At 39.4% G+C, this 26,127-nt stretch overlaps 1 protein-coding gene across 5 annotated transcripts; it reads left to right on the top strand.

Annotated features, from left to right (window-relative positions):
* The first annotated feature begins 198 nt into the window (after positions 1–198).
* LOC122025740 (protein NUCLEAR FUSION DEFECTIVE 6, mitochondrial-like) lies at positions 199–2,950 on the top strand. Of its 5 annotated transcripts, XR_006123819.1 has the most exons (5): positions 199–214; positions 295–486; positions 558–748; positions 2,399–2,453; positions 2,616–2,950. XR_006123819.1 is itself a non-coding variant. In XM_042584607.1 (3 exons), the coding sequence occupies exons 1-3, from the start codon at positions 332–334 to the stop codon at positions 2,639–2,641; spliced, it is 303 nt and encodes a 100-aa protein (XP_042440541.1). In that variant the 5' UTR covers positions 274–331; the 3' UTR covers positions 2,642–2,950. The 5 variants fall into 5 exon arrangements, 1 of the variants encoding a protein (XP_042440541.1); XR_006123822.1 differs by lacking the exon at positions 199–214 and having other exon boundaries at positions 281–486; positions 558–679; XR_006123821.1 differs by lacking the exon at positions 199–214 and having other exon boundaries at positions 281–486.
* Positions 2,951–26,127: the final 23,177 nt, after the last annotated feature.

Below are 26,127 nucleotides of genomic sequence, written 5' to 3'. Positions count from 1 at the left end.
ATAAATCCATTGATCCATCTACTTGTGGAGTCGGATCATTTGAGCATGGCCCAAGTGTTTCGCATTTTACCGTTGTAATAACTCTTATTTTAATATTGTGGTGGGCCCGACTAGACATGCGGAGTGTGCCTGCCTGACATGATCCGGTGGAACTTGATAAGCTTATCTTCTACATGGATCTCGATCCACAGCCAATCGGATCCCGAGAGAACAGGTTCGATAACATCCCAACCCGACCCGATATATACCATTTTCTCCTGCCATTAACATAAACCCTAGCGTCCTTCCGCTCAGGAATCTCTCTCTCGGCCGATTTCGTTAGTTTCTTCCAATGGCTTCGAGGTGCGCGGGATCCCTGCGTCGCATCATTCCTCTGTCTCCTCTCCGTTCGTTAGGTCTCCGATCGCGACCCGCCTCTCCGTCTCCTTCCTTCTCCGCCGGCGCAGCGGCTCCCAGCCCAACCCGCCGATTTTCGTCTCTCTCGAGGTTAGTTGCTTGTTTGTTGGTATTAGCTCTGGGTATCGTAATTTTATTTGTTGGGATTTATTATGACGAAGGATTCCTGTGGAACTGGGGAGTTGCGTGGAGTCATTGCTCCCTTTGCACAGCGCGGTGGCGGCGGCCAGACTAACTTCACGTCTGAGCACGACGACCCATGGCGGTCGGGCTCTCTCACAGGGTATCCTCTGCCGCACTACTCCCGGACTCTAGTGCCGTGTTGTTGTTCTCGTACTGTTTGAAGTTATCTGTGAGTAGCTTTGCTGCGATTTCTTTCTCGCTTATCATCGAAGATTCTTGGATGCAAGTTTAGCTAATGGTTTTGACGATGGCTATGCCTTTTGTGCTTTTGACGTTTGGTGCAAAAATTATAACAATTCAGCAGTCAAACAACCTATACTTAAACTATTCCGATAACCAGACAACCTCTATTTCCATGAGTCAGAGATGAATGCCCATACTACTACTATTTTTTTAAAATTTTATGCAAATTAATGGGGGGCATGCAATATGCCCAAACTATGCCACTGCAAATAGCTGCATGAAGTTACGTTTTTCTCAAAAAACAACTTGTGTTGTAAATTGATGAAATGGATTTTGCATATTGCATCACATTCTCCTTGACTACAATATTTTTAATTTAACTTGAAATTTTAATCTACCAAAATGCCGTTGAACATATAAGCCCAATTAATTATAAAGATGATTTTGTAAGTGAATAAAGTTGAAAAATAAATTGATTGTGCCTTTATTGTAAAGATTTTAATGGTAAGCTTTGGACCCATGATGTGAAATGCTGCCAGACTTCTTAACCAAAGAGTGGGTTTAATTTCTGATTCCGATGTAGTGGAAGATTGTTCTTTTTTGGTCTGATGTGGCACATCAAAGTCTATGTTGAGAACCAGAAATTGGATGTTTTATTGAGGGACATCTATTAAACTTTTATTGCTAAAGCTTTTCTCTAGATGGACTGCAGACACTCAGAAATTCTTTAAATATTTTAATTTTAGATGATATATGTATTTGTTGTGTAAAAACTGCCAATTAATCTTAGTTTTGTTGTTCTTTAGTTTAAGTTGTTGCCGGTGATTATGTGAGTAACTTGAGTTTAAAATGTCATTTTGAGTTGGGCTATTGATGCCTGCATGAATGAGTTATACAGCTTATTTTGTTGCCTATGCTGAGCTCTAACTGAGTTGCAACAGGAAAAGAATGGAAAAATGATTATGTGTTGACTCTAACTCTTAACAATGTAAGAGGAGTGATAAATGTTAGAGGATGAAGATGAGTTCTGTCACTAAAATAATTTGTGTAGTAGTTAGTTTCTCACTCAGTCGCTGGACGAAAAAGGCTGCCTCTGTGATGTGAAAGAAGATTGAAATAGTTCTCCCACCTCATGTATTGCTTAGCCTAGAGGGTTTTGGTGTCTCAGCTATAGTTAAGTGATAAAGATGAACCAAAAAATATTTGTTAATGGTATAAAAAAAATTAATTTGCATATGACTAGAGATATTGCCTTCCATAGAGCTTAACAAATAGTGTGGGGCAACCAAGTTTAGCTTGATGTGCAAAGCTTTTTTAGGTTTACAAGACTAAATTGTTGATGATTTACAAATTATCTTTTTTATAAGCATTGCAGAGATCTGAATACCTTATGTTGCAATTTAAAGATACATTTTAAAGAAATATTCCTGAATAAATTTTCTTATTGACTGAACCTTGACATTACCAGTAAATTCCTCATGTATATACATGAAGCATCATGTATATATAAGCCTATTTATTAGTTTTTGTGATACATATACATAACCTATAGTTAATTTACGTGAAATGCTAATTAGTCAATTGTATTTCATAAAGTGGTAGAGCTTAGAGTGTGATCAAACTGTCCTTTTTCCAGATCCCATCGAGGGTACGTGAAGCATTTATGCTTCATCCTTTTGCTATTCCTAAAGGTTTGTTTACATTGTTCATCTGCAAGATTCGCACTGAATGAATACCTACATGCATGTGCTTCTTCCTCGTTCGAAATGATGAAACCATAATATCTTTGTTTTCATCTTTGTTTTCATCTTTGTTTATACTCTAAATTTGTCTATTTCCATGTTTGCGTCCAGAAATGGGTGATTCGGTTCGAAGGTAACGATGCTCAAGGCTGCTGCTGGCTATAGTACCATGTGCACTTTGCGAACCTTGACAAAGTATTAATTTGTTATTCAAATTATGCAATTTGGATAACTTTCCTGCATTGATGATGCATTCATAATCTTTCTTATTCGATCTGATTTTGATTGAACTAATCATTGAATTACTGGTCTATTTATAGTTCAGCATCTTTATAATTTTAGTAGCCATAGTCACTGCAGTTTGTTTGCAGCAATATTGCTAAGCTACAGTCATACAATCTTCTCTTAATATTATCTATGCATATATCATGGCTTGTATTCCATAATGCTTCCAAACTGTCTCAGTATGGTTTGGGTCGAGCAGGATAAGTGAGTTGGCTGAGCGGATCAAATGAGGTGGATGTGCGTTCTATTTTATTTCTTGTTTAGAATTCAAGAACGGCGTCTTCTAATTAATCTGATTTATTCAAGGAATGAGAAATATTGCTTTTTGAAGATTAAAACACAATCGAAGAGGAGATATACTCATTGAGGTGAGAGGATCTTCTGGTCAACTCAAAGTGGAACATAAGTTGGGCTAGATTAGGTGAGCCCCAAAAATAATTTGAAGCTATTTTCATCAAATGAATCATAAGAAAAGGAACTGAGTGTAAAGCTGAGTATTTGGTTTAAATTTAATTAAATTAATTAAAATTAAATAAATTGTTTTTCTTGAACTATCTGAAGTAATTGAATTTTTTTAATAAAATTGAACTAATTGAATCTATAAAATATCAAATAATTTGTTTAAAAATTAAATTAATTATTATTATTTAATTAGGGTTAAAAATGTATCATAAATCATAATAGTACTTAAATTGATTTTTTTTTATCATTTGTAATTTTAAATTAAATTAAATTAATTAAATAAATTATTTTTTTTAAAAAATAAAATAACTAAATTAAAATTTTAAATTCGATCGGTTGAATTTAACTTCTTCCTATCTGATTGAGCATCACAGAGGGTAGAAAATAAGGATCGAACAGAGCTGGAATAGGAAACTACTAGAAAAAGAAGTAAGCCGATACCAATGTTCTGCGACGGGGTGCTGGGATTTTTAAATGGATGCAAAGAATAAGCTCCAGCACGAGAGGGGGAGTTTTAAAGGGTATGATTTCAATTGATTTCTTTTATTGTTTTTCTTGTATACAAAAGCTGTAATTGCGGGTCTAAAGTCTAACTGCAGTCTCGTGGATAGCTATCATTGGATCTCGAAAGCACCATCCAGAGTGTGTTGGATGTTAGTTCTGGTGAAAACTTAAACTGTATAAATTTTAAACACCGGGGAGAAGAATTCATACATAGAAAAATAAGAATAAGAAAGATTTAATTTTAGCATGAGCATTGTGTCGTCTAGAAGATTCCAAGGAAGAAGAAGAAGTGGAAGTAAACGTGGAAGATTTTCCTTAGGTGTATGTTAGGATTGATGGTGCCAAAAAGCTCGAAGTTAATGGAGAATCAAAAGTTCTGCCAAGATTATCTTAAATCTTTGGGGATCTTTTTTTTTATATAGGAATCCAATTCGTTATTAATCCATAGATGATAACGAATTTAGTTAAAGGGTTCTACATATTGAACTCATATTCAATCATCCGAAATCTAATAAACATAAGTTAGATTACTCTAAAGGGTTCAGATTATATTTACATGCTCAACTTACAAATAAACTCAATTAATAGGGATAATAAAATCCAACAATTTTTCACTTGGACTATATATGAGTTGTATGTGAAATACAAGTACAACTTGATATGATCTATTAACCTCATTAGTATATGACTAAAGAGATCATAACTATTATATATGGTCGTAACAAGCGCCAACGATAGTCATAATACCAATGTCATTAATGACATAGATCAAGATGTGGATGTATGGTGTGGAAATTATATAAAATGTGATCAATACATATCAATTCTAATTGGTCCTAAAGTGACCTTAAAGGAAGTCAGATCATATATGCAAATACTTTATACTAAACTGTAAGAAAATTATGATCCAAACTTTATGATTCTAAAAGAAATTTACATCACATTTATAAACACTAAATGCTAAACAGTAACAGTAAATCTATTAGTGTAGTTCTAAGAGTCAATCATGAGTTAATTGACTTAGGACATATTATATTATATTTATTAATAAAAGATAATATTTTTTATTATATTTACTTTATGTTTGCGCCAGTTGAATCAATATAATAATGCTCTATAATAATAGGTTATAATCTATAACATATCAATTGGTTGAATTGATTGTGGGAGATTGTTCATATATATACAGAGCATTACTCTTAAATATTCTTTGTTAAATATTAATAAACAAGATCAATATTAATGCATTGAGACTAATATATAGGTCAACTGATGACTTAATCTCACAAGTCATGAATATAATATATCAAGTTGACATATGGATATATATTATATAATATGTACTAAATTAATCCGTCATGAAAAATTTCATGGATCGTTATTGAAGAATCGATAGAAAGCGATAGAGGGGAGGGGGGGGGGGGGGGGGGTTGAATATCGCTCTTTAAAAACTTTTCTTTTCGTATCGTGAAACCAATCAAAGTAAGTAGCGGAAATTAAAACAGACGACTCAGGTGGTTACTTGGTTCGGAGTCTACGTCGACTCCTACTCCAAGACCCATGATCCTTGACCGCATCGTTAGACAATCCACTATGATTCTTTTTTCCGAAATCTTTAGAAAGAAGTAATGCGTACAAATACAAGTAGAAGATAGTAACAACCTACCATCTTCTTTTCAATTTAAGTACAAAGCAAGCTTAAATAAATATACCAACAAAAGTGGAAGACGAAACTCGGTTGACACTTGAACGACATAGCAATTTGCTTGAAGATGAGTAGCAGAGTAGTAGCACGAGCAGCTTTGCACAGAGATGAACTGGTGAAATTGATTCTCTTGTTGAGCCTCGGATCTCGAGCTCCTTTTATATGAATCGTCAACATTCGGTCGACCGAACCCACTCTCTTCCTTCTTCGCTGAGATTTGATCTTTGGGCATTGATGACATTTAATGGTTTGATCGACCGATCACCTTGTTCGGTCAATCGAACAGTGAATTTTCGTTTTCACCTAGATTCACACTTAATGTCTCATTAATGTAGTGATTGTTCGATCAACCGATCTCCACGTTCGGTCGACAGATCAACTTGAATTCCTTCTTTGCTTTGGGTCGAGGCTGTTGTCTGCCATGTCATCATTTTTCGGTCGACCGATATGCTAGTTCGGTCGACCGATCAGGCTTTGACTGGATTTTGCCCTGTTATGCTCTGGTATGATTTTTTAATCTGAATCAACTTGGTTCGGTCGATCGATCCCTGAGTTTGGTTGATCGATCAGGCCAAACTTGCAAAATAGAGTTAACCAAAAATACATTCCTACAAAACAAATGTTAGCACAATAATATAGTAAGATGCATGAGTAGTAATTGACAGTAACACTGTCTTGATCTCAACTTAGAAACCTTCCCGGTTTCTTCAGTTGGATCAACGACCTAGAGTTTATTCCCTTCCGGAACACGACCTCACTGTCGCTCCTCTAGTTACTTGCCTCAACTTACTTGAAAAACCTTGGTCCTCCAGACCTATTTGTGTTGGACCGGGTAGGCCAGCTGGAGAGGGTTGAGTCACCTCAAACACTAAAATAAAAACTCTTTTCTTGTCTTTCGACTTATATTAGTAAAGCAATTAAAATAGAAATAACAACTTAAAAAAAATAAGTAAAAGGCCAAGAATTACTTGGTTACAACCTAGATGGTTGTTAATCCAAGACAGATGAAAGATCACTAAGAATCTCCTTCGCTGAAGGCGGAGAAGCCTTTTACACACAATGAAAGCTCAGAAAAGACTAGGAAAGTGAATACAAAAGTTGTTGCCTCTTTCTTAAGTCCATGAGTCTTTTTATAGCCCATGAAAAATCTTATCCGCAGGCTGAAGGCAACTTCCATAGGGCTGGGAGGCACCTCCAGCGAGGGCAAGGATAAAACTTTATCCTTTTCCGCAACGGCCAGAACCATGGCCATGGAAGGCGCCTTCCATGGTTGGTTGAAGGCGCCTTTAGCCATTGAAGGCATCTTTTGCCTGAAGGTCATGGAGGCGCCTTCAACTCTTATTGAAGGCGCCTCTAGCAGCTCCATACCTCTACTTTAGCTCTCCCGCTGCTCTGATCGCCTGGGTGATTTTGGTCAACCGAAATAGGGCTCACCCAAACCCAAATTCCGACCTTCTCCTCGAGCAGGCTTCCACTTTGGCTTCTCGTCCCTCGAACGTCACGCACGCCCTTCTTGTCTATTGGTGTACTTTTTCGTAGCATCTCGTCCCTCGGACGCACCGAGCCCGTCGACTCTCTCTCGTGCCGCCCTTCTTGCTAGTCGCGTCTTCCGCTTGACTTTTTGTGCTCCTAAGTTCCTGCACACTTAGACACAGAGATCAAAACATAACAGTACCTAACCTAAACTTGGTTGATCACACCAAAAATAACCTTGGGGTTCCAACAATCTCTCCCTTTTTGATGTGAGCAACCCAAGTTAAGTTAGGGTAAACTAACCATAAATTAAATATTGCAATACCAAGTAAAGATAATAAAATTATAATAAAGTGCAAAAAGATTTTCAATTGTAAATTAAAATTTGAATTTTAATTACTACCTTCCCCTAGATTTAATCTTCTCTTCTCCTCCTTTGATCACATAAAAAATTGGGGTACCAAAAAAATTTAAGGGTAACTTTTCTAAAAAATTCAGGTTTTAAATAAAAATGAAAAACTTATCAAGTTTTTGAAAATAATTTTGAAGTTTTTTTTTGACAAACTTTGAAAATAATTTTGTTATTAAAAAAGTTTGCAATATCAATATTTTAAGTTTTGAAAAAAAATATAATATTTTAAGTTTTGAAAAAAAAATAATTTTTTAAGTTATGAAGTTTTCAAACAATTGACACAGATTGAAAGCATTATTTTAATTAACTGTTACATGCTTATCAGTTTGTCAATTAAATATTCAATTCAGTAATTGGCTTCCAGGCTGTGGCGAGACACTAAGCCTTCTTGGTTATTGGATCATCAACCACTTCTAGACAAAACCTCTTAAAAAATTTAAATATTTAATTTTACTTTCTGAAAACCTAATGAAAATTTCACTTCAAATATTCTTTAGGAACCCAATATAGGTTCCTTTCTACTGGGTTAAATAGGAATTTACGAGGTACATAACTTTTTGGAACTTTTTTAATTTGACCCCTGTGAAATCTAAGATACCATCTTAGTCTTTTAAAATTTTGAGCTTGAACAGTTAAACATGTATGATTTTCTAAGTTTTCTACTTGTGTCCTCAATTTATCAATTTTAATTTTTCAAAATCTTCTAACAAACAAGATTTGGCTAAAATTATTTTTAATTCTTTGTTTTCTTTTTCAAGTTTGCAACAGTCTTTAGTTAATAATTTAACACATTTAAACAATTTATCAAGTGGAAGATATCGTACCTGACTTACCTTGTCGATTTCGTTGTCCATAACTCCCCCTGAACTACTACTTTCTTCTGTTGACGCTCCCCCTTCATCGATGCTCCCAATGCTCATTTCGGATGAGTTTTCTTCGTGTTCGTCTTCTTGATGACTTGACATCAATGCAAGTCCGGAAAAAGCTTCGACCTCTGATTCGGATGACGTTTCATCCCACGTCGCCTTTAGGGTCTTGTATTTGTTCTTTTGGACAGACTTCTTATTCTTGCCTTTGTCCTTCTCGTTAATCTTTAACTTAGGGCAGTTGTCTTTAACGTTCCCTTTTTCATTGCAGTGGTAGCATCTGATTGTTCTTCTCTTTCTACCCTGTGGATGGTTAGATTTTCTAGATTTAAGTAATTTTTTAAAACATCTTACCATCATAATTACCGTTTCGTTGTCGTCGAAAGAGGATTCTGAATCTTGTTCGTCCATCTTTACCTTAAGGGCAATGTTGTGTTTCGGCTCCATCTTCAGATCTGCACATCTCGTTTCGTGGACTTCAAAAGTAGAAAAGAATTCTTCTAAAGTAGTTGAATCTAAATCCTTAGATATGTAATAAGCATCTACTAATGATGTCCATTCAGCATTTCTAGGGAATGCGTTAAGCACGTATCTTAGTGAATCTCGATTGCTTACCTTTTCTCCAAGATTCGTGAGTTCAGCGATGAGCTCCTTGATCCTTAAATGAAGGTGTGCAACTGTTTCGCCTTGTTTCAGTTTGATATTGCTGATATAGTTTCTGAGCAGATCCCGTCTCACGAGTTTCTCCTCTGAGATTCCTTCATGTAGTTCCAAGAATTTCTCTCAGAACTCCTTCGCAGACTCGTAGGATCCGATCCGATTGACTTCTTGTGGCAGTAGAACGCTTAGCAGATAGAACTCTGCTTTGCCGTTTGCCATGAAATCAACCTGCTCCTTTTTAGTCCAATGGTATTTTTCTTTACCTTCGGGTGCTACAAAATCAAACTCCATTTTTAAAAACAAATCGAAATCAGTTTTGAAAAATACCTCCATCTTCTTTTTCCAATTGGTGAAATTCCCGCCAAACTTTGGTGGGAGAATGTTTAATCTGGCCATCTTGTGTGCTTCGTTCGGCAGTTAGTTCTCCTGAAGCTGTTAGTGTTAGGATCGATGGACGCGGCTAGAGAGGGGGGTGTGAATAGCCGACCTCAAATTCTTTCGTTTCTTCCTACGATTAGGGTTAGTGCAGCGGAAATAACAAATAGAAACGAAAAAGGAGAAGCAAACCTCAACACGAAGATGTAACGAGGTTCGGAGATGATACTCCTACTCCTCGGCGTGTTCGTAAGGTGGACGAAGCCTATCAATCCGTCGGTGGATGAGTCCCCGGAAAACCGGCTAATATAAACTCCTTATGGGTGGAGAAACCTCGCCACAAAAACTTACAACAGCAAGAAGGAGTACAAGTACAGCAAGAAGCAAAATACAATACAACTGTAAAACCTTCGCTTACTTGCCTTCTCTTCGACTGGATGAAGCAGCAGCTTCAAGCGACGCCTACAACAGCAGGAACCCATCCGAAAGGAAGCTCACGCGAAGCTTAGACGAGAGCTCAGCAAAGCTCGCAGAAGAACTTGCAGCAGCAAGAAGAAGAGGCAGGAACAAGAAGAAGCAGAAGCTTCGGAGAAGAAGAAGAATAAGAGAGAGAGTCCACTGTAGAAGCCCTCAGCCCTTTTATAGCCTGCATCCACCTGCGAGAAGAACAGAGGCCAAAGACAGCAGAAGAATCTAGCCGTTGTCTCTCAACGGCTAGGGCCAGACCGATCAGGCATCACCCTGATCGGTCTGGGGCTGATATGATCGGTCGTGGGGACCGATCCGGCTCTATGCTGATCGGTCCCCAGACCGATCAGAATGCTTTCACAGAGAGTTGCCGCGTACCCTGATCGGTCCCGAGACCGATCAGCTCACAGAGGCACACTGATCGCTTTTTGATCGGTCTCCAGACTGATCCAGGTCTTGGTTTTTGCCCAAACCAAGTCCAAACCAATATCCGGTCAACCTTGACCTCTTGGTACATCATGCTTAGCATCCGGTCACTCCCTTGACCTGCTAAGACTCCCCACCAAGTGTCCGGTCAATCCCTTTGACCCACTTGGACTTTTCTCTTCGTGTCAAGTATCCGGTCACTCCCTTGACCTACTTGACCTTCTCAACACTAGATGTCCGATCACCCTTGATCCATCTGGATTTTCCCTTGCCCGGCTTCACTCACTAGGACTTTCACCTAGCTTCACTCACTAAGGTTTTCACTTGGCTTCACTCACCAGGATTTCCAATCTGCCCGGCTTCACTCACCAGGACTTTCCAACTGCCTGGCTTCACTCACCAGGACTTTCCCACTGCCTGGCTTCACTCACCAGGACTTATCCGTCTACCTGGCTTCACTCACCAGGACTTTCCCACTGCCTGGCTTCACTCACCAGGATTTATCCGTCTGCCTGGCTTCACTCACCAGGACTTTCCCACTGCCTGGCTTCACTCACCAGGACTTATCCATCTGCCTGGCTTCACTCACCAGGACTTTCCACATCCGGTCCAGAGAACGAGCTACCGAGCCCTCTCTGACCACAGTTCAGAGAACGAGCTACTGAGCCCTCTCCGACTTCCATCCGGTCTAGAGAACGAGCTCCCGAGCCCTCTCTGACCACAGTCCAGAGAACGAGCTACCGAGCCCTCTCCGACTTCCCATGTGCCAAGCTTCCATACTTGGACTTCTCCGTGCCAAGTCTCCATACTTGGACTTTTCCCGTGCCAAGCTCCCTGCTTGGACTTTTCCCATGTCAAGCTCCCTGCTTGGACTTTTCCGAGTCAGGTCAACTCACCTCGGGTCAACCAGGTCAACCTTGACCACGGGTTGCACCCACAATCTCCCAAGCTTGTATCCTTGTAAAACATCAAGATACAACTTTTCTGTTCACGTCAAACATTGTCAAACATAACTCGTCAAACATCAAAACACAACTCGAGTCAAGTCAACTCGAGTCTGGTCAACTAGGTCAACCTTGACCTAAGGTTGCACCAACAGTTAGGCTCTGATACCACTTGTTGGACCGGGTAGGCCGGCTAGAGAGGGTTGAGTCACCTCAAACACTAAAACAAAAACTCCTTTATCGTCTTTCAACTTAGATTAGCAAAGCAATTAAAATAGAAATAACAACTTAAATAAAATAAGTAAAAGGCCAAGAATTACTTGGTTACAACCTTGATGGTTGTTAATCTAAGGCAGATGAAAGCTCACTAAGAATCTCCTTCGCTGAAAGTGGAGAAGCCTTTTACACACAATGAAAGCTCAGAGAAGACTAGGAAAGTGAATACAAAAGTTGTTGCCTCTTTCCTAGGTCCAGAGGTCTTTTTATAGCCCTTGGAAAATCTTATCCGCAGGCTGAAGGCGCTTTCCATAGGGCTGGGAGATGCCTCCAGCGAGGCCAATGATAAAACTTTATCCTTTTCCGCAACGACCAGAATTGCCTGGTCGAAGGCTCTTTTCTTGGCCATAGAAGGCGCCTTCCATGGCTGGTTAAAGGCGCCTTCAGCCATTGAAGGCGCCTTCTACCTAAAGGTCGCGGATGTGCCTTCAACTCCTGTTGAAGGTGCCTCTAGCAGCTCCATAGCTCCACTTTAGCTCTTCCGCTGCTCCGATCGCCTAGGTGATTTCAGTCAGCCGAAATAGAGCTCACCCGAACCCAATTTCCGACCTTCTCCTTGATCAGGCTTTCTGTCCGAGTTCTCATCCCTCGAACATCACACACGTCCTTCTCGTCCATCGGTGTAGTCTTCCGCAGCATCTCGCCCCTTGAACGTACCGAGCTCGTCAGCTCTTTCCCATGTCATCCTTCTCACTAGCCGTGTCTTCCGCTCGACTTCTTGTACTCCTAAACTCCTGCACACTTAGACACATTGATCAAAACATAACAGGACCTAACCTAAACTTGGTTGATCACACCAAAAATAACCTTGGGGTTCCAACAATTTGGACTTTACCACTTAGCATTGGATCGACCACCCAGGACTTTCTTCAGTCCTCCAAACCTATCGAGCTTCCCTGCCAAGTGTCGAATCCTCTCAACCCACTTAGTCTTTCCACTTAGCTTCCACGATTTGCTAAGTCTTTCCTGCCTAGTCGCGACTAGGGCTTTCCCTGTTGAGTAAATAGCTTGCACACTCAATCAACTTGTTAGATCACAACAAGACTTAACTTGAACCTTTGACAACATCAAAACTCATGTTTGATTCTAGTCCACCCTGCACCAACAATCTCCCCCTTTTTGATGTTTGACAACCAAGGTTCACAGTTAAGTTAATATATGTAAATATATAAGTAAACAAGTATTTATTTTTCATTTTACTCCCACTGAGTTTAACAACTCCCCCTGAATCACTATCTCTTCTCCTTTGACACACATCAAAAATAAGGAAAACATAATAAGAGATTTAAAACATGGTTTTGAAAATAAGATATTGATAAAACAAGCTAAGTATCCAAGTAGACCTTTAAAAGCTTAGTAACATTTAGAAACATGGTTGTAAAGGAAGTTTGAATTTTTTTTTAAAAGTTTAAAAATTAAAAAATATGAATATTTGAAAAAGAACATTAAGTTAATAGTTTTGAGTTATGAAATTTTAAGACAAAAGAATTTGAAAAGGTGTTAAAAATTTGGAAAAAATTTGATAAGTTAAGGTTTAAAAATTTCATATAGTTAAAAAATTTATTAAGGCAAAATAATTTTGAAAAGTTGCTAAGTTAAAGAATAATTTGAAAATTAAATGTAAGTTTTAAAATTTTGAAAGGTTTGAAAATAATTTTGAAAAGATTTTTAAAGATTAAAGAAGAAAATTTTTTGAAAAAATAATTTGAAATATATATATTTTTTTAATGCTCACCCTAAAATTGATAAGTACCTAAAAATCTAAGCATGAGTTTTAAAAACTAGAAAAAAAATATCTTTATGATGAAATGTCCAACCTTCATACTTAGTTGACTATCACAAGATAGCAGCTGCTGATTCAGATTGGTCAATTTGAGCATATTATTCTAACTAGTTTGTTACTAGTCAGATTACCCAACTTGATCAATATGTTTTGTTTAAAGCCCAGATTTATAGTGATGCACTAACTTAAGCATATGGAATTTTAGACTAAGTCTTAAGCATCTCACACCATTCTAGGTTTCAAAATACACAAGCAAGGTGTCCTACTATGCTTGTGAGATGCTGGTTACTAAAACTATAGAAACATGCATTTCTACAGTAAGACCTAGGCTTCTACAAAAAGATAAAATATTTTAAAATTTATTGTAAAAACAAACTTTGAAAAGGGGAATTTTGAAAAAGATACGTTATAAATTAGGTTTTCGGTCGACGAAACCAACGTTCAGTCGACCGAATAATTAAAGATAGTTCAATGTTCGGTGATGAATTTATGCTTTTGGTCAACTGATCTGTGTGTTCAGTCGACCAAACCAATAATTGTTTGACTTTATTAGTTCAACGCTTAATTATGAGGAGTGGTTTGTTTGGTCGACCGAACCTGGCGTTCGATTGACCGATCCGTTTTTTTTAGATAATTAAGTTTATTAAGTTATGTTAAGATTTAAGTTTGAATCTTATTATTTATTAGGTTGTAAAACATTTTCAGTTTTAAAATAATTATAATTAAGTTTAAAATTTTTAATTAAGTTAGTTTGTTTGGATTAAATTTTTAATTTTAAGGTTTTAATTAATTTTGAGGTTAAGTTAACAATTTTAGATTTAATAATTTTATTTTAATTTATGTTAATAGTAATAATTTTTATTTTATTTTATTTTTCTATTGTTATTTATTTTTTATTTGTTATTTATTTTTTTATAATAATTTGATTAATTAATTTAAAGTTGAGTTTTAAGTTGGATTAATATATATTTATTTATTTTAAGTTGAATTTAGTTAAATTGATTTTGGATTTAAGTTTTAATTATTTTTCAAATTTACTTTAAGTTAAGTTTAAAATAATTTTAGATTTAGGTTTGAATTTATTTATGATTTAATTTATGTTTTAAGTTAAAGTTAATTAGGTTTAAATTTAATTAAGTTTAAAATTTTAAGTTTAAGTTAATTGAATTTAATTTTAAGTTTTAATTAATTTTGTTTTTAATTTTACATTTAAATCTAATTAGGTTTTAATTTAATTAAGTTTAAGTTTTAATTAATTTTAGATTTTTAAGATTTAAGTTAGAGTCGATTCGATTAGGTTAAATAAAGAGACTATAAAAAAGGTTATTGAACATATGTTAGTTCAAACTTAGCTTTGGGCTAATTCAATAGGCTTCCTAAGAATAACTTTTTAGTTCAGTGGCGAGACATATGACCTTCTTATGTATCAACGGTGAACCACTTGCTGAATACTTTCTAAAATATTTCTGCACAAAAAACTTAATACTAAGTTTTTGTTTAACTAGCCCATGTTTGACTCGGTAACTTCGGCCAAATCCATTAAGTCTAGTGCACCAGTAAAATACATAAGATTCAGCCTAGACATGTCTTCCATAAAGCTTCCTTGACGTACTATTATCCTAATCCATTCCGATGATATGTTATTAGGATTTGGTAAACCTTTTTAACTAACTATTCTAAACTAAGCAAAAAAGTAAACCTAATCCTAAGTATGCATAGTAGATCAAGTTGGTTGAACCAATTTTCTATTTGCTCCCCTGAGTCATAGCTTAGATATGGTCTATCTAAGTAATGAATTTGACTCTTAGGGATCAAATATTGGTTTGGTTTGATTTAGGGACCCATGTTTAGACTTGATTTCTAACATTTTGACTGATTAGAGATAGATATGGTTTGTTGGTTTTATTAGGGTTATAGCTGTTAGGATCGATGGACGCGGCTAGAGAGGGGGGGGTGTGAATAGCCGACCCCAAATTGCTCGTTTCTTCCTACGATTAGGGTTAGCGCAGCGGAAATAACTAAATAGAAACGCAAAAAGGAAAGATCAAACCTCAAACTCGAACTCGACGATGTAACGAGGTTCGGAGATGATACTCCTACTCCTCGGCGTGTCCGTAAGGTGGACGAAGCCTATCAATCCGTCGGTGGATGAGTCCCCGGAAAACCGGCTAATAAGAACTCCTTCTGGGTGGAGAAACCTCACCACAAACTCTTGCAACAGCAAGATCAGAGTACAAATACAAGAAGCACAGCAAGATACAAATATAAAGATGAATGTAACAACTCTTGCTTGCCTTCTCGTCGTCGACTGAAATCTGTAGATGAAGCACCAACTTCATAGAATCACAGCAGCAGCTGAAACCAGTCGAAGAAGTCGAGGAAGCTCACGCGAAGCTTCGGATGCGAGTTTAACAAAGCTCTAGAACGGCACTTGCAGAAGCAAGAAGAAGATCAAGAAGAAGCAGAAGCTTCGGAGAAGTTAAAGAGGATTAACTGTAGCAGCCCTCGATCTCCTCTTATAACCTCTGATATCCTGAACCAACCTGCGAACCTGCAAGCAAAAAGGCCAGAACACAGAAGCCCGAAATAACCTAGCCGTTGAGTCACAACGGCTAGGCCTGGACCGATCAGGCTCCACCCTGATCGGTCCAGGGTGCTGCTGATCGGCCATGGGGACCGATCAGGCTCTATGCTGATCGGTCCCCAGACTGATCAGGCTGCTTTCACAGAGAGTTGCCCAACTCTCTGTGCGTACCCTGATCGGTCCCGGGGACCGATCACCAGACCGATCCAGATACCCAATGTATCACTGGATCGATCCACTGATCGATCCAGAGCTTGGTTTTTGCCCAAACCAAGTCCCAAGCCTTCCAAACCAACATCCGGTCAACCTTGACCTGTTGGTACATCATGCTTAGCATCCGGTCACTCCCTTGACCTGCTAAGACTCCCCACCAAGTGTCCGGTCAATCCCTTTGACCCACTTGGACTTTTCTCTTCGTGTCAAGTATCCGGTCACTCCCTTGACCTACTTGACCTTCTCAACACCAGATGTCCGATCACCCTTGATCCATCTGGATTTTCCCTTGCCCGGCTTCACTCACCAGGACTTTCACCTAGCTTCACTCACTAGGATTTTCACCTGGCTTCACTCACCAGGATTTCCAATCTGCCCGGCTTCACTCACCAGGACTTTCCAACTGCCTGGCTTCACTCACCAGGACTTTCCCACTGCCTGGCTTCACTCACCAGGACTTATCCGTCTACCTGGCTTCACTCACCAGGACTTTCCCACTGCCTGGCTTCACTCACCAGGACTTATCCGTCTGCCTGGCTTCACTCACCAGGACTTTCCCACTGCCTGGCTTCACTCACCAGGACTTATCCATCTGCCTGGCTTCACTCACCAGGACTTTCCACATCCGGTCCAGAGAATGAGCTACCGAGCCCTCTCTGACCACAGTTCGGAGAACGAGCTACCGAGCCCTCTCCGACTTCCATCCGGTCCAGAGAACGAGCTCCCGAGCCCTCTCTGACCACAGTCCGGAGAACGAGCTACCGAGCCCTCTCTGACTTCCCATGTGCCAAGCTTCCATACTTGGACTTCTCCGTGCCAAGTCTCCATACTTGGACTTTTCCCGTGCCAAACTCCCTGCTTGGACTTTTCACCATGCCAAACTCCCTGCTTGGACTTTTCCCATGCCAAGCTCCCTGCTTGGACTTTTCCGAGTCAGGTCAACTCACCTTGGGTCAACCAGGTCAACCTTGACCACGGGTTGCACCCACAATCTCCCAAGTTTGTATCCTTGTAAAACATCAAGATACAACTTTTCTGTTCACGTCAAACATTGTCAAACATAACTCCTCAAACATCAAAACACAACTCGAGTCAAGTCAACTCGAGTCTGGTCAACCAGGTAAACCTTGACCTAAGGTTGCACCAACAATCTCCCCCTTTTTGATGTTTGACAAAACCCATAATCAAACCCATAATCAAGTTAGGTTAACCCGATAACCTAACTTAGGTTTTCCAATGTTCTTCCCTGAACATTCTCTAGACATTCTCCATTCTCCTTTCTGCTCTCCCCCTTTTTGACACACATCAAAAAAAGTGAATCAAGGTCAAGAGTTTCTTCCTAATGAAAGTCCCATACCTTTCATTGAAACTCTTAATTTCCCCCTTGATACTAAGGTCCAACAATTAACTTAGTGATAATCCCATATCACTCAAGTCTTTAGGAGTAAAAACTCCCCCTAAAAGTCAACTCCCCTTGACTAATAGGTAAAATTCCCCCTAAAGGTCAACTCCCCCTTGACCATTGCACCAACAATGTCTTGGAGAGTTTCAACCCTTTAGAAATCCAAAACACCAACTTCATTGCTGAAATTTCAGAAATTTCAGAGAGCACAGTCGAAACTAGCACGCCCTGATCGGTCACCAGACCGATCAGGTCTTCCCTGGATCGGTCACAATGACCGATCCACAACTGCCTGGACCGATCAGACTCCCTTCTGATCGGTCCACAACCTCTGATATCAGTTTCTGAATTTCCTTCCGAAATTCAGAAACCCCTACAAAATTCCAGAAAATTCCAGAAATTATAAAACTTTGAGGATACATTCCTCATAACATATACTATCAAGGAAAAATAGTTTTCTATGAAAATAACTTCCATTTTTCAATCTTGATACAAAGTTCAAAAGTCTTTGAAATAGCTCAAAGTTAACTTATCTTTGTATCAACTTGTTCAATGATGAATGCTATCACTAGAAAAGCTTCATCAAGGTTTTTCAAATCAATTTTGAAATGATTTTAAACCATTTAATTTAGGACCACAATCTTTGGGCTAAATGTACATGACTTGTACATAAGCTTTCCCTATGATCCCCAATTTTGAATTAGGCTCATCTAGGTACAAGAACTATGCACCTTGTTCCTAACTCATCATCCTAATATCTCACACACATCTAAGGTGTATCAAACACATCCAAGTCAATTTTGATGTGAGATATGAGTTTAGGTTATCTTAGGCTAAGGTCTCATGCATTTTCTAAACATCAATTTGATCTCCATATCAAATTGTATTTTTAACCTTAAATCAATTTCATTGATCATTAATGCACAAGATGATGACATGGCATATAATTGTATCATACATAATAACATGTGCCAATGTCATGATGTCATGGCATAAAGTATGGAACTTAAATAAAGCATGACATATAAATAACCTAAGTTATCATGACATTTTAAATGATCATAAAATAAATATGATGTCATGACATGACATATGGCAAACAATATATGGCAAATAACACATAAAGGTATAGAAAATACCTAATTCTAGCCTTAGTTGTCATTTTTGATAATTTTGATCATTTTGCCATAAATTCTATATTCCTAAGTGTAATAGACCTAAAATCACATACCAAGGATGTTTAGATCACTATGTGCCAATTAAATTGACCTAAGAGAACTCCTCAAATGTGATTGGCATATCCTAATCACCTTAGGAATAATTTTCAATTTCATTTTCAAGGCTTGATTGCACCTTGAAAATTCCTAAAGTGCCACCTTTTGCCATGATTAGGTTAACTACCTATTCAAGTAAGGTTGGCACACCCTAACTCATCTAGCGTGATGGAATCACGCTCCTAGGAACCCAATACCTATTTGAGCTCATTGGGTTCACTAAGCATTCACTAGGGATGACTTCCCTAGCAACCCTTCTAATGACCCTCCTAGGCTTTGAAGCCTTGGTCATTTGGGACTCATCAAGATCAACTCTAGGGGTGACTCCCCTTGTGACCTTGGTGATGGTCTTTCTTGCCCTAGATTTTGTTCCATAATCTAATGGAACATTGTGATAAGTGGGCTTGATCACTTGGGACTTAGGTTTGTGACCCAAACCTTTCATGTCCTTGGGCTTTGGTTTTTGCCCCTTAGACCCTATATTTGACTTTTCTAAATTTTTAAGGGTCTTTTCTAAAGAGTCAAGTCTTGACCTCAAGACTAGATTTTCTTTCTCTAATACCTCAAGATTTAATTTATCATTTTTCTTTGAGGTATTCCTAGGCATGTGTCTAGTTGATTTGGGATTTCTACCTAGGTTCTCCCTAACCTTAGATGAGTTAATCCTAGGATTGACATTTCTAGTGTTGTCCTTACCTAGGCTAACATGTTTAGCACCTAAGCACATATATTGGTTCCTAAAGTTAACATGCTTATCATTATTAACAATTGCAACAAAACTACTAGCATGTGTCTTATTGCAAGAGTGAGACTTAAATGTTACCTTAGGGTTTGCCTTCGCTCCCCCTATTGACGTGCTCGGTCTCTTGTCCTTGTGAGGTTGCCTCCCCCTCGGACATTGGCTCCTATAGTGTCCCTTTCGCTTGCATTGGAAGCACACCATGTGCTCCTTGCCCTTGCATATCGGGACTCCGGCTTCCTTGACTTTTGGTGCCGGTGGAGTCTTCCTAATCCTCCTTGGACACTTACTCTTGTAATGTCCATACTCCCTACACTCAAAGCACATTATGTGTAATCTATTTGAAATTGAAATGCTTGAGTTACCTAGGGTTGAGGATGGATGAAGACTTTCTTCTTCATCCCTTACGGAGGTAGAAGCTTCTCCTCCTTGCTCCGAACTTGAAGAGGAACTCTCCTCCTCTTCTTCTTTAGATGTTGAGTAACCCTCAACTTCTAAATCCATGCCTCCATGATGTGAGCTACTCGGCTCACTTGACTCCTCTTCATGGCTTGAATTGGAGCTCTCCTCATGGAACTTAGCCAAGTTGTTCCACAACTCCTTGGCATTGTTGTATCTATCTATCCTACACAAAATATCATTAGGTAAAGAAAATTCCAAAACTTTCGTTACCTCATCGTTGATTGTGAATTGGTGGATTTGTTCCTTCGTCCACTTCTTCTTCTTGAGAGGTTTTCCTTCTTCATCCTCCAGAGGAGTGAAACCTACTTGCACACACCTCAAATTCTCAAGATTAGTCATAAGAAAGTATTTCATTCTTACCTTCCAATACGCGAAGTCGTCGCGATCGTAGAAGGGTGGAATCGTGATGTCCTCCCCAAGCCGATCCATCTCTAGCTTGTGCTCCCACGGGTGTGAATCCGGCGAAGAGCGACCTCGCTCTGATACCACTTGTTAGGATCAATGGACGCGGCTAGAGAGGGGGGGTGTGAATAGCCGACCCCAAATTGCTCGTTTCTTCCTACGATTAGGGTTAGCGCAGCGGAAATAACTAAATAGAAACGCAAAAAGGAAAGATCAAACCTCAAACTCGAACTCGACGATGTAACGAGGTTCGGAGATGATACTCCTACTCCTCGGCGTGTCCGTAAGGTGGACGAAGCCTATCAATCCGTCGGTGGATGAGTCCCCGGAAAACCGGCTAATAAGAACTCCTTCTGGGTGGAGAAACCTCACCACAAACTCTTGCAACAGCAAGATCAGAGTACAAATACAAGAAGCACAGCAAGATACAAATATAAAGATGAATGTAACAACTCTTGCTTGCCTTCTCGTCGTCGACTGAAATCTGTAGATGAAGCACCAACTTCACAGAATCACAGCAGCAGCTGAAACCAGTCGAAGAAGTCGAGGAAGCTCACGCGAAGCTTCGGAAGCGAGCTTAACAAGGCTCTAGAACAGCACTTGCAGAAGCAAGAAGAAGCAGAAGCTTCGGAGAAGTTAAAGAGGATTAACTGTAGCAGCCCTCGATCTCCTCTTATAACCTCTGATATCCTGAGCCAACCTGCGAACCTGCAAGCAAAAAGGCCAGAACACAGAAGCCCGAAATAACCTAGCCGTTGAGTCACAACGGCTAGGCCTGGACCGATTAGGCTCCACCCTGATCGGTCCAGGGTGCTGCTGATCGGTCATGGGGACCGATCAGACTCTATGCTGATTGGTCCCCAGACCGATCAGGCTGCTTTCACAGAGAGTTTCCCAACTCTCTGCGGTTCTGATCGGTCGGGGACCGATCAGGCCACAGCTGGATCGATCAGCCGTATCACTGGATCGGTCTCCAGATCGATCTAGATCTTGGTTTTGCCCAAGACCAAAGTCCAAACCAATATCCGGTCAACCTTGACCTCTTGGTACATCATGCTTAGCATCCGGTCACTCCCTTGACCTGCTAAGACTCCCCACCAAGTGTCCGGTCAATCCCTTTGACCCACTTGGACTTTTCTCTTCGTGTCAAGTATCCGGTCACTCCCTTGACCTACTTGACATTCTCAACACCAGATGTCCGATCACCCTTGATCCATCTGGATTTTCCCTTGCCCGGCTTCACTCACCAGGACTTTCACCTAGCTTCACTCACTAGGGTTTTCACCTGGCTTCACTCACCAGGATTTCCAATCTGCCCGGCTTCTCTCACCAGGACTTTCCAACTGCCTGGCTTCACTCACCAGGACTTTCCCACTGCCTGGCTTCAATCACCAGGACTTATCCGTCTGCCTGGCTTCACTCACCAGGACTTTCCACATCCGGTCCAGAGAACGAGCTACCGAGCCCTCTCTGACCACAGTTCGGAGAACGAGCTACCGAGCCCTCTCCGACTTCCATCCGGTCCAGAGAACGAGCTCCCGAGCCCTCTCTAACCACAGTCCAGAGAACGAGCTACCGAGCCCTCTCCGACTTCCCATGTGCCAAGCTTCCATACTTGGACTTCTCCGTGCCAAGTCTCCATACTTGGACTTTTCCCATGCCAAGCTCCCTGCTTGGACTTTTCACCATGCTAAACTCCCTGCTTGGACTTTTCCCATGCCAAGCTCCCTGCTTGGACTTTTCCGAGTCAGGTCAACTCACCTCGGGTCAACCAGGTCAACCTTGACCACGGGTTACACCCACAATCTCCCAAGTTTGTATCCTTGTAAAACATCAAGATACAACTTTTTTGTTCACGTCAAACATTGTCAAACATAACTCGTCAAACATCAAAACACAAATCGAGTCAAGTCAACTCGAGTTTGGTTAACCAGGTCAACCTTGACCTAAGGTTGCACCAACAATAGCCAAGCCCCGATTTGTTGTACACGGCTTGTTGTGACCCAAGTATCATATTTAGACACTTGGATCCCAGCTCGAACTTTTCCAAAATTTTCTTGAGTCGCTCGACTTGAACTTTTAAGTTGGAATTTTCTTCCTCAAGTCTTGCAACTTTAGTTGAAGTTCCAACTTAAACTTGGTTAGCCGAATTACTCAAGTTAACTTGCTCCTTAAGGTGGTCAATTTCCTTAAGTAGTAAGTTATTTTATTTTTCAATTTTTGTTAATTTTTTAAATAGACATTTGACTACTTTAAGTAAATTCAATTTGGAATAAAATGTTATCATATCGAGACCTTCGGAAACAGATACGGATCTGTGGTTTCTCTCGGACTCGGTGTTGGTCTCGGACTCGTACTCTTCCTCGGGCTCGAAATCTTCATTTCTTGCTATAAGGGCAAGATGGCTCGAGTGCTTTGGTTCTTCTGCATCGGACTCTTTGGAAGATGACTCATCCCACGTCACTTTGAAGACCTTCTTTTTTCTTGTTGATTTTGAATTTTCCTCCCTCTGGTTAGGGCATTCCTTTTTGAGATGCCTTTTTTTGTTGCATCCATAACAAATCATTTCTGATTTGTTTTGTATCTGGTTGACTGGTGTCTTCATGGTGCTCCTTTTGATTTGCTTTCTTGTTAGTAGTTTTCGAATGATGTTGATCAGCTCCTCTTCATTGGTTGAATCTAAGTCAGACTAACTTCTGGTTCCTTCTTGGCCCTGATCTTGGTTTCTTTACTTGATCCTGCATAGAAAACAATTTCTTTCTCGACTTGACTCAGGTTAGACTTCCCATGTAATTCTAATTCACAAAATAGTTCATCTAATTTAAGAATTAAAAGATCCCTTGAAACTTTGTATGCATCTACTATCGATGCTCACAAAGCATTTCTTGGGAAGGTGTTTAGTGTGTACTTTATTGTGTCGCGATTCTCCAGGTTGTGTCTGATTAGATGTAGACCATTGAGAATGTCATTCAGTCAAGCGTGTAGTTGCATGACCATCTCTCCGGGAAGCATTTTACTATTAAACAAATTATTTAATAACAAATCCCTTTTGTTCACCTTAGATTCGTTGGTTCCTTCGTGCAACTTTACTAGATGATCTTAGAGTTCTTTTGCATTTTTGTAGGGCCCGACTCAATTCAGTTCCTCCATCATTAGGCCACATTGAATGATATTGATTGCTTTATAGTTTAGTTACACCTTCTTAATCATCAGAGGAGTCAAGTCTTCTAGTTCTACCGGCTTTCCATCTACCATTGGGGGAGTGTATCCTTTGAGTATGGTGAACCAGAGTTCGATGTCGGACTTGAGGTAACACTCCATTTTGTTCTTCTAGTAGCTGAAGTTATCTCCTTTGAACAATAGAGGGTGGACTATGCTCTATCCTTCTTGGTAAGAGTTTGTCATCTTTGTTATCAAAGAAAAAGGAAAAGAAGATTTTCAAGACTCTTATCTTAGGATTAGTAGTGCGGGATAAAAATAAAAAAATCTTTTTAAGAAGAAAAGAAAAAGTTTTAAAAATTACTTTAAAATTTTTTAAAGTATTTTAAGAGTTATCAGACTCTGATACCAATTGAAGAATCGATAGAAAGCGATAGAGAGGGGGGGGGGGGGGGGGGAATATCGCTCTTTAAAAAATTTTCTTTTCGTATCGTAAAACCAATCAAAGTAAGCAACGAAAATTAAAATAGATGACTCAGGTGGTTACTTGGTTTGGAGCCTACGTCGACTCCTACTCCAAGACCCGCGATCCTTGACCGCATAATTGGGCAATCCGCTATGATTCTTCTTTCTGAAATCTTCGGAAAGAAGCAATGCATACAAATAGAAGATAGTATCAACCTACTATCTTCTTTTCAATTTAAGTACAAAGCAAGCTTAAATAAATATACCGACAAAAGTGGAAGGCGAAGCTCGGTCAACACTTCAATGATGCAGTAGCTTGCTTAAAGACGAGTAACAGAGTAGTAGCACGAGCAGCTTTGTGCAGAGATGAACTGGTGAAATTGATTCCCTTGCTGAGCCTCGGGCCTCGAGCTCCTTTTTATAAGAATCGTTAACGTTCGGTCAATCGATCCTTGGGTTCAGTCGACCAAACCCGCTCCCTTCCTTCTTCACTGAGATATGACCTTTGGGCATTGATGACATTTAATGGTTCGGTTGACCGATCACCTTGTTTGATCGACCGAATAGTGAATTTCCCTGTTCACAAAGATTCACACTTAATGCCTCATTAATGTAGCGATCATTCGGTCGACCAATTAGCCTGAATTCCTTCTTTGCTTTGGGTCGAGTCTGTTGTCTGCCATGTCATCATTATTTGGTCGACTGATCTGCTAGTTCGGTCGATCGATCAGGCTTTGACTGAACTTTGCTCTGTTATACTCTGGTCTGATTTCTGATCTAAATCAATTTGGTTCGATCGATCGATTCCTGGGTTCGATCGATTGATCAGGCTAAACCTATAAAATAGAGTTAACCAAAAATATATTCCTGCAAAATAAATGTTAGCACAATAATATAGTAAGATGCATGAGTAGTAATTGATAGTAATACTGTCTTGATCTCAATTTGGAAATCTTTCCGGTTTCTTCAATTGGATCAGCGACTTAGGGTTTGTTCCCTTCCAGAACACGACCCCACTGTCGCTCCTCCAGTTGCTTACTTCAACCTACCTGCCAAACCTTGGTCCTCCAGACCTATTTGGACTTTGCCGCTTAGCATTAGATCGACCACCTAGGACTTTCCCTCGATCTTCAGTCCTCCAAACCTATCGAGTTTCCTTGCCAAGTGTCAAATCCTCTTGACCCACTTAGTCTTTTCACCTGGCTTCCATGATCTGCTAAGTCTTTCCTGCCTAGTCATGACTAAGGCTTTCCCGGTTGAGGAAACAACCTACACACTCAATCAACTTGTTAGATCACAATAAGACTTAACTTGAACCTTTGACAACATCAAAACTCAAGTTTGATTCTAGTGCACCCTGCACCAATAGTTATATGAGTGTCATAAACATTCTCATAATGACTATTAGTATAAATAGCCCTTAGACATGAAATCACTACCGTTCCCTACATAAGGAGTTGCATACTTTGGAATCGACAAACATCACCTATAACAAAGTGGACTATAAAGTCGTTCACTGAGTATACAATGAGCTATGCAGGGGAATGTGAGTGATGTAGATGAGATTTGTCCTTTCCATATAACATAAGAGATATTTATGGGCCCCTTAATTGAGTAGGACAACTAAAATGCAGGACCATGTTCAAATAAGTTAATATGAGATATTAAGCTTATTTGGTTAAGTGAGTCTACTTAGAGTCAAGAAACAGATGGATTGATTAGAGAATGACATGATCTATGCCTCATGAATTAATCTAGATATCAAGGATAAAGGGAATGAGTTATACGAGATAATGGTCACAAATATGTTAAGTTAGATCTCAATATTCCGGTCACTTGAATAGTAATGATGCATTACTAGATGTCACTTATTGCTTGTGTAGCTAAAATATTTTAAAAACACTGCCAATGTTATGAGAACCTAATAGGTCACATACAGAGAGCATGTTGATTTAGAGATGGGTTGATTTTATGGTTTCGAACCTTAAGCTTATTGGATTAATAAGCTAATCTAATTGAGTTTTGGACTTATTGGATTAATGGATTAATCCAATTAGATCTTAAAGACTTATTGGTTTAATGAGTTAATTCAATATGCTTGTTCTTTCAGTTAAAAGCAACCCAACTAGAAAGGCCACTACGATAAACCCTAATGGTTAGATTTTCTTTTGGATTGTCACCTTAAATACCATCACTAGCAAGACGCTCCAACTTCTGGAGAAGGTAAAAGGTTGAAGACTCTCCAACTTTTGGAGAAGGTGAGTGCTTAAGATACTCTAACTTC

This window comes from Zingiber officinale, chromosome 9B (genome assembly GCF_018446385.1).
Source record: "Zingiber officinale cultivar Zhangliang chromosome 9B, Zo_v1.1, whole genome shotgun sequence".
NCBI classification, from domain to species: Eukaryota; Viridiplantae; Streptophyta; class Magnoliopsida; order Zingiberales; family Zingiberaceae; genus Zingiber; species Zingiber officinale.
Note: the sequence above shows the minus strand (reverse complement) of the source record. Positions and strands in the feature narration are given on the sequence as shown.